The sequence below is a fragment of the Pecten maximus genome, chromosome 10 (assembly GCF_902652985.1).
Source record: "Pecten maximus chromosome 10, xPecMax1.1, whole genome shotgun sequence".
NCBI classification, from domain to species: Eukaryota; Metazoa; Mollusca; class Bivalvia; order Pectinida; family Pectinidae; genus Pecten; species Pecten maximus.
In genome coordinates this window covers 22,289,432-22,299,636 of record NC_047024.1, presented here as the reverse complement: position 1 = coordinate 22,299,636, position 10,205 = coordinate 22,289,432, and the positions used below count along the sequence as shown (strand labels likewise).

Genomic DNA, 10,205 nt, shown 5'->3' with positions numbered 1-10,205 from the left:
TAATGCTATGAAGTAACACTTGTTAATTGATTAAAAATCTAAAGGTCTGTATATTATATGTATGTAACTAAAAAAACTGTACTTAGATTATGTTTTAAATAATTAGCGTAAACAATCATTGTGTTAACAAAAGGAGCTTGACAGCGTATTTTTTTGTTTTTGTTTTTTTCTTAAAGTTTCTGAGCGAATCGAATGCGATATTGTTTCTCGTGTCATTTAGATTGAAGTGTTTGGGCTTACTTCAGCAGTTCTATGGTTTATTTTGGTCTAATTTTAGCCTGTTCTTTTTTTATATGAGATGTTTCCTCTATCTGCATTACTACTGGCAAAAACAATTATTAAAACAGTGCTTCAATTATCAAGATTGTATTCTGATACGGATGTAATTATCTTAATAAATCGCTTTTGTTACTTTTTTTCATTTTATATAAAGTCACTATATTTATTTTTAACTGTGTTGAAAACTGACGGATTTCCCTTATATATGATATTTACTCTTAGTGAGGTATCAAATTGGTGGATAACATGTTAAGGATTGATAATTAACTTTTTGCATACCATAAAACTCAGTGATAGGAAAACGACGATATGATAATCTCAATGGAGCCGAGTGTAGCACGCATTTAAGTACTTATATGTATCAAAGTACAAATTTTAAGAGTTATATGTCGAAGGTTATAAACATTGCTGACTTTAACACATCAGCGGTGCCGCGATAGCTCAGTCGGTTCGAGCGATGGCCACGTAACCTCAGGTGGAGATCTGAAGTGTGTGGTTCTCGAAAAGCTGAGAAACGGATCAATATGTTCTATCATGGTTGTGTTCTTTAGCAAGGCAGTTTACCCTTTATTGCTCTGGGTGGCATGCGACGGACCTCTCTATGTTTTTCAACGAGGTTGTCGCCAACTATTACAAAGACATCCCGCCTCAAAATGACTCTAGCTGTTCACAGGGTGATGAACCTAGTAAGCAAGCAAGCAAATTAGCACATCAGGGTAATTATGAATTGGCACACCACACTGTTTCCTATAAAACGCATTTTGCAGAAAGGGCTAATATAAGATTTCCACTTAAATTTTTACGTGTGTAGTATCCACAGCAGAAGTAATTACCGTGAAAATATAGCTATTAAAAAATTCTATTTGCATTAATTCATGACGTCGTCACACTGTCATGATCATCTCACACATCTGCATAATAGATTGTCTAAAGTCAAACAATCTATCAAATTAGTAAATGAGATTCAATTTACCAGACAATAGATTGAATCGTTTAAAAATATGGTAAAATAATTTGTTGATGAAAATAAGATACATTTATTTATGGAAATAATATATACAATTGTTTCTTTTAATGTTTACAGCTTACTTGTGTGTTTGGTAAGGTTGCACATATAGCAAGTAAAAAATAAAACTCTCTGTATTTAACATGATTGGAGTATATTTTTTAACAAGTGGGTAAGAATCTCTGTATCAAATATGATTGGAGGATACTTATATAAGACAAGGGTTAGAATCTCTGTATCAAATATGATTGGAGGATATTTATATAACAAGCTAGTGGATTAAACTTTCTGTATCAAATGTGATTGGAGGATATTTATATAAGAGATGGTTTAGACTTTCTGTATCTAATATTCAAAATAAAACAGGGCGGTATTTATCTTATAAAAACACGAATATCTTCTTTGATATGATTTGGTAACTTTGCCTAACGTCGTTATTTTGATTGGTTCCGGAGGCATCCACGGGAACACGTGTCCCTCTGACTCCGCCCACCATTCACGCCCAGGCGACAGTAAAGACTACTGCTATTGGCTGATTCACACGGAACAATCCGCCGAGGACAGCAACGCTCTTTGCCAGGAGAATGGCGGAATACTCTCCACCATACCTGATCAAGATGCCCAATTATTCGTGGAGAAAATCATCATGTCTAAAGACGAGTACGTATAAGTCCTTTAAACTTTAAAATATATTTCAGTTATATGAACTCATATGTTAATCACTCTTGTTTATCACTTTATCACTAGCCCTCCACCTCTGGGTTGCGAGTTCGAAACCTACGTGGGGCAGTTGCCAGGTACTGACCGTAGGCCGGTGGTTTTTCTCCGGGTACTCCGGCTTTCCTCCACCTCCAAGCCTGGCACGTCCTTAAATGACCATGGCTGTTAATAGGACGTTAAACAAAAACAAACCAAACAAAACACTTGTTGGCGTGACGTGCGTGAGGGATCTTGTAGAGGAAACAAGACTACCCGGAGAGACTTAAGTGGTCGGGCAGTTGACCTCATAACCTTTCGCTTCTGATCAGGGAATCGAACCCCGGTCGGCTTGGTGAAAGGCGAGTGGATTACCACTGCGCCAACCGACGATCTCCCTAATAGTATATATTCCTTAAGGTTCATGTTAGTAGCAAATCCAGTGATATTTTACAAGCCTATAATCAATATTCTTTTGCAATTAAACAGAAGTAACTTGATCAATTGTTGATATGTATCATGGCTATCCATGGGCCTTGCTTTAGACATTTAATTTGTTAAGCTACCTGTTAATTTCGGCCAATTTCTGATCAAATAAACGTAAATAAATTAAATGTCAAAAGCAAGTTCCATAGAAACCCATGATACATATTAACAATTGACCAAGTCATGTTGTTCTATTGCACTGGAATAGTGGTTTATAGGCTTCTAAAATATCACTGGATTTGCTGTTTATATAAACCTTGATGATATGATTGCCAGCAATATCATTCACCACCTATAGTCTTACTAAGAAATCTGCAAAAGGAGAAGGGGGTGTGGGTATCGTTTGGAAGGTGACACTATGGTTTTCTTTAGATGCTTTAGTTTACATTTGTCGCAAGTAAATATTTCTGAAAATGATATGTGATGAAAATCTAATAGGGAATTTATTGAACTTAAACTGTAATCAACACCGATATGACTAAATTACTCTCGACTGGTTTATTAGACCACAGCCAATCATAGTGTTAGCCAGTAAGTTCAAACTAACAACGAAATATGTATAGCGTTTTCTGTAAACCAATCTGATAAAAACAAGCCCAGGGGAGAATTGTTAAATGTCCTTAATTTGATTTCAGTCATTTTGAAGCATATATCGGCATCAACGACATTGTGGAAAACAATGTTTATCGAACGTATGACGGGGAGATACAGACGTACTTCAACTGGGCGGATCATTTTCTAGACAACATTCCCGACTACCAATGTGTCGTCATTTCCAGAAAGTCGCATCTGAAATGGAATGACATTTTCTGCTATTTCAACAAACAGGCAATCTGTTCTAAGTCTATCCCAAGGGATGGAATCGTTCAGTCTGTCACATCTTATAACCAGACGTCTGTTACACCACGCTATGAAGCCGGAGATAATTCTGTCAATTCTTATACGAACCGTAAGATCACGACCAGTAATCCCTTAGCGTCGCGACAACCACAAGTTTTATCGTCTTTAAATAACACTGATGCCGGAATGGATTCTGATTCTGTTGTGTCAGACCTATCGGTGAATCAGGGGTCAGATACACCAGTGACACATGGGTCAGATACACCAGGGAATCAGGGGGCAGATACAACACTGAATCATGGGTCAGATACACCACTGACTCAAGGGCCATATACACCAGTGACTCAAGGGTCAGATACACCAGTAAATCAGGAGTCAGGTACACTAATGACACAAGGATCAGATACACCAGGGAATCAGGGGGCAGATACAACACTGAATCAAGGGTCAGATACACCAGTGACTCAAGGGCCATATACACCAGTAAAGCAGGGGTCAGATACATCAATGACACAAGGATCAGATACATCAGTGACTCAGGGGTCAAATACATCGGTGGATCAGGGGTCAGATACATCAGTGAATCATGGGTCAGTTAAACCAATGACACAAGGGTCAGATACATCGGTGAATCAGGGGTCAGATACATTGGTAAATCAGGGGTCAAGTACATCGGTAAATCAGGGGTCAAATACATCGGTGATTCAAGGGTCAGATACATTAGTGAATCAGGGGTCAGATACAGCAACGATGCAAGAGTCAGATACACCAGTGACTCAAGGGTCAGGTACAGCAGTGACTCAAGGTTCAGATACATTAGTGAATCAGGGGTCAGATACACCAATGAATCACGGGTCAGATACACCAGTGACACAGTGGTCAGATACACCAGTGACTCAAGGGTCAGATACACCCGTGACACAAGGGTCAGATACACCAATGTCACAAGGGTCAGATACACCAGTGACTCAAGGGCCATATACACCAGTAAAGCAGGGGTCAGATACATCAATGACACAAGGATCAGATACATCAGTGACTCAGGGGTCAAATACATCGGTGGATCAGGGGTCAGATACATCAGTGAATCATGGGTCAGTTAAACCAATGACACAAGGGTCAGATACATCGGTGAATCAGGGGTCAGATTCATTAGTGAATCAGGGGTCAGATACATTGGTAAATCAGGGGTCAAGTACATCGGTAAATCAGGGGTCAAATACATCGGTGATTCAAGGGTCAGATACATTAGTGAATCAGGGGTCAGATACAGCAACGATGCAAGAGTCAGATACACCAGTGACTCAAGGGTCAGGTACAGCAGTGACTCAAGGTTCAGATACATTAGTGAATCAGGGGTCAGATACACCAATGAATCACGGGTCAGATACACCAGTGACACAGTGGTCAGATACACCAGTGACTCAAGGGTCAGATACACCCGTGACACAAGGGTCAGATACACCAATGTCACAAGGGTCAGATACACTAATGACACAAGGTTCAGATACACAAGTGACTCCAGGGTCAGACACAGCAGTGACTCAAGAGTCAGATACATTAGTAAATCAAGGGTCAGATACACCAATGTCACAAGGGTCAGATACACCAATGACACAAGGTTCAGATACACCAGTGACTGAAGGGTCAGATACACCAGTGACTGAAGGGTCAGATACACCAGTGACACAAGGGTCAGATACGCTGGTGATTCAAGGGTCAAATACACCAGTTACTCAAGGGTCAGATACGCTGGTGATTCAAGGGTCAAATACACCAGTGACACAAGGGTCAGATACACCAGTGACTCAAGGGTCAGATATATCGGTGACGCAAGAGTTAGATACACAAGTGAATCAGGGGTCAGGTACACCAGTACATCAAGGTTCTGATACACCAATGACACAAGGGTCAGATACACCAGTGATTCAGGGGTCAGATACACCAGTGATTCAGGGGTCAGATACATCAATGCATCAGGGATCAGATACACCGGTGACACAGGGATCAGATACATTAGTGAACCAGGGGTCAGATACACTAGTGAATCAGGGGTCAGATACACAGTTGAATCAGGGGTCAGATACATTGTTGAATCAGGGCTCAGATACAGCATTTAATCAAGGGTCATATACATTAGTGAATCAGGGCTCAGATACACCAGTGCCACAAAGGTCAGATACACCAACAACACACGGGTCAGGTACACCAGTGAATCAAGGGTCAAATATACCAATAACACAAGTGTCAAATACACCTATGACAGAAGGGTCGGTTACACCAATGACTCAACGGTCAGGTACACCAGTGACTCAATGGCCAGGTACAACAATGACACAAGGGTCAGATACGCCAGTGAATCAAGGTTCAAATAAACTCGCGACTCAAGTTTTAGATAAACCAACGACACCAGGGTCAGGTGCACCCTTAACTCAAGGGTCAGGTTCAGCAGTCACACATGTGTCAGATACACCAGTGAATCAAGGGTCAGATACACCAATACATCAAGGGTCAGATACACCAGTGACTCAATGGTCGGGTACACCAGTTACTCAAAGTTCAGATACAGCAGTAAATCACGGGTCAGGTACACCATTCATACAAGAGTCAGGTACACTCGTGACTCAGGGGTCAGATACACCAGTGATTCAAGATCCATATACACCAATGACACAAGGGTCAGATACACCAGTGACTCACGATTCAGATACAACAATGAATCAGGGCTCATATACACCAACGACACAAGGGTCAGGTACACCAATGAATGAGGGGTCAATTACAACAGTGAATCAGGGGTCAGGTACACCATTCATACAAGAGTCAGGTACAGCAGTCACACATATGTCAGATACACCAGTGATTCAAGATTCAGATACACCAGCGACACAAGGGTCAGATACACCAATGAATCAGGGGTCAGGTACACCAACGACACAAGGGTCAGATACAACAGTGAATCAGGGGTCAGATACACCAATGAATCAGGGGTCAGGTACACCAACGACACAAGGGTCAGATACAACAGTGAATCAGGGGTCAGATACACCAGTGAATCAGGGGTCAGGTACACCAACGACACAAGGGTCAGATACAACAGTGAATCAGGGGTCAGATACACCAGTGAATCAGGGGTCAGGTACACTAATGACTCAAGAGTCACGTCTCTCTGTAAATCAAGGGTCAGATACACCGGTGAATCAAGGATCCAAATCACCAGTGACACCCTTGTCAGATACTACGGTGACTCAAGGATCAAGTACATACGGGAATGAAAGGCTGGGCGTACCGGATATATCATTACCATCCATAATATCGAATCCCAAAACTGTTATAACATTTCCACCCACACCTGCCACACGTATGGAGCATCAGGAAGAAAGACAGGGGATTTCACCACCGTCACTTAATGTAACGAAGAACCTTCCAGATCTAGAAATCATCAACAGCTTCGGTACCTCAATAGCAGGTAAGACACTTTCACGATAAAGGTACTAAAATGTCATGTCCTTTTAATGAGAAACAATGTAGAAGTTGACGTTGAATGTGATCATTTTTGTTAGCAATTTTTGAAGATACGTATCAAATGTATCCTGATTTACATGCAGTCAATTCAATGTAATGGCGTTTTTATCACGATATTGGCATTATAACAAGGTTTTGAGAGGTTTAAGAAAAATGGACAAGGACGTTGTGTTTCTAAGTTATATAGTTTCATAACAAGGATAGTACAGTGTATGTATGCATTTGTATAATTGTATATGACTTTCACAAGCGTAAATGCTATCAGTCCATAACGTAGATAATGACTTTGCCGTTTGTAAAGTCACATTTGACTAGCTAATAGGGCGGCGTAATAATTTCTAAGAAAAAAGTCCCTCAATACCTCAACATAAGTGGCATTTCGATTTTGAATAGTAAATAGAACTATAAGGGTTATCTTAATTGTTTTTATGTTATTGATACAAACAAACTAACAAACAATCAAGCAAACAAACGAACAAACAAACACAATATGAAACAAAGAACAAAAACAAAAAATTGGAATGTACTCTCATAATAAACCGATTCGAGCACATTAAGATTTTGGTGGTTTTTTGGTATTTTTTGTTTTTGTTTTTGGTAATATATCTCCATATCATCAAATAAATATTCAAGTTAATCAATGAATAAAATATATTTTCCTATTCAAATTCTGTATTAACTAACATATAGATTTTCCAAATACTAATTTAACAAAGGACAGGCTTCTCAGGCTCCGGTTTCATCAATGTTCTTTAAAATTAGGAAATTTTGCATATTACAAAACTCAAGGTAATCTAATGTTTCCTTTAACCTGATTCTGATGAAATTGGGGCCAACTTTTGTGTTTTTAAACAAATCATTTTTTCGAGGTCGTACAGTTTATATCCTAAAAGTAAATATGAAAAAAAAAGTTTGTAAAAGCAAATAGAACATGAACCATGTTGTTTCAGCAAAAAAAAAAAACATTGCTTGAAAGTTACATTCACTTACTAAATCATTATTGACATACTATCAAAATCCGGATAAATTACACGGAATGAAATCATCAATCAGAAACCGTCGGCACTTTCCGGTTACCCGACAATTTTTTGGAAAGAATATGTGTTATCTCTCGAATGCATTTCCTAGAATTATGTCCATTTCCAGAAACCGTTCTGATGTCATGATAGTGTATAAACAACCAATCAAATCTAACAACACAATTTTTAATAGGCTTTCACGAGTTACCTCCCGTCGATCACGACAGTCTGATTTAAGCCATCACAAACAGACAAACCTAGCACCGGTTTCAATCCCTTAAGTGTCACCTAGTAAGAAAAACGGTTAGAAACCGTATCACCCAAATATCACTACCGAGGCCAAACACAGAGATAACTTCATCAATTCTTTGCATGCGTCACGAATGAATTGACTTTGTTATATAATGTTCTAAACGGTAAGGCAATTTTAGCAAAATTAGCGAAAAAAACATGCTGAACTCAGAGTAAAGCTCATTTAGATACCATATTTTGCATAAAACAGCCATGCTGTTATGTTTAGAAGTGTCTTTATAGGATACAAAAGGGACATTTCTTTGACGAAAACCGTTCACATTAACTTGTTTGTAGTAATACAGCTATGACATATAGGGAGGTATTTCAGTTGTTAAAAATATGATTTTCATTAGGAATAAATACATACATAAAAAAAACCCATTAAAATATATGTATATATATATATAAAAGAAATAAAAAGAAAAGAAAATGAGACTTAATATTTTAAATGACAATTGTTTTTTCTAAAAAGAATCGAAATATATAATGTAAATAACTGACAGACATCTAAAAGAAATAATTTATTGTTATTCTCGTCCCGTATATTATAAATGCACAAATCATGCTGAATACAATTGATTATTTACATCTGTATGAATTTTGCAGCCAGTGGGAAGTTCTTTCGTCGGACGGGCGATAAGGGTGAGGGCTCCAAGGGGGCCCCGCTCAAGTCAGTGAACGCTCGGAGTGCCGTGGACTGTGCAAGTATATGTCAAAGGTTAACACTGTGCCATTCCTTCTACTACGACCGCTTCACTTCCGCCACGTGCGTCATTTATGACGACAAAACATATGAATACACAGCGTCGATGACAGGAATGGCGTATTTTGTAAAGGCAGTATAGGGTTTCGGAAAAAAAATCGCTCATCGACTTTCCAGAAAGCTATGATAATTCCAGAGGTGTTCCGATTGGGCTATGACAGATATAGTGATGACGTAAAAGACTTATGTGTCATGACAGCAGTGTGTAGCTTAACGTGCATTAAGGATGGTTTTAAGTGTTAAATCAGCTGTTGGCGATGCAAATATTCTAGAATGAGTTCCGGAAAATAAATATGATAATACAATATAGCGTGTGTACTCTCCTTTTGCAACCATTTTTGTTGCTCAATAAATAATTGCTCACAGGATTTGCTTTTGCATATTGAAAAGTGTCCTTAAATACCTTAATAGGATATGAAACACTCATAAAATACTACCTCCTGAGAAAAAAGATTTCCAATCGAATTTCAGACCTACGTTTGAGTGGCGCAAAGATTACTCTTGTCAATTTCCTGATAATCGGTTCATTATTTCCTGACCATGTCGTACCCATCAGATTTATCTTATGCCTTGCTAGAGTGCCCGGTACATTTCTGAGTAGGAAAATGTGAATTGATATTTTCCGTATGTGGTTTGATATTTTCCATATGAGATGTTTGACATTGAATTATATGGAGAGGAATGTACGATCGAACACAACTATCATAGTTGCTCTCACTTTCATAGACCTTTCTGTATAATTGACGTCAAAACTAAAAGAAGTCCATCAACTGATTAACTAAAATAAACAAGTATTAGCTTCCAAAAAAGCTAAGAGCGCTACAAACTGGCAACAGTATTATTTATTAGTAAGCATTATACTAAAATTTGAGATAAATGGGTATGTTGAAGCTTGTGTAGTTACGTAGACTGGCCACCTGTCTCTAAAATATTAAAATTGTAAATTAAATTGAAGGTTTATGATTTTCGTCTCGAGGAGATGTCTAATGAAGTATCAAACTAGGGGGAAATAATCTAGTATTAGAATTCAATGGAGGCATTCTGACAAAAAAAACAAACAAACAAACTTGGGGGCTGATGGCCGGTTTAATTTGTATGCTAAAATGTATTTATGAGAGATATAATTTGGTGTAAAGTGCGTTCACCAGCGGACAACTGTTAACTTGCTAGCTTGGGGTTAGTGAAGTTTCTCTCAAACGCATACATTGTATATCTTTATGATTCTATCGATTTCCGACCATAACCAAACAACGGCGCCACCGTGCGTGAAATAGCAGAACAATGTCCTACAATCCTG

At 38.6% G+C, this 10,205-nt stretch overlaps 1 protein-coding gene across 1 annotated transcript; it reads left to right on the top strand.

Moving 5' to 3' along the window:
- The first annotated feature begins 880 nt into the window (after window positions 1–880).
- On the top strand, window positions 881–9,213 carry LOC117336594 (ice nucleation protein-like). The gene is made up of 4 exons (XM_033897205.1): window positions 881–995; window positions 1,741–1,945; window positions 3,103–6,776; window positions 8,752–9,213. Exons 1-4 carry the CDS (start codon window positions 881–883, stop codon window positions 8,988–8,990), a joined length of 4,233 nt encoding a protein of 1,410 aa, XP_033753096.1. The 3' UTR covers window positions 8,991–9,213.
- The last annotated feature ends 992 nt before the right edge of the window (window positions 9,214–10,205 follow it).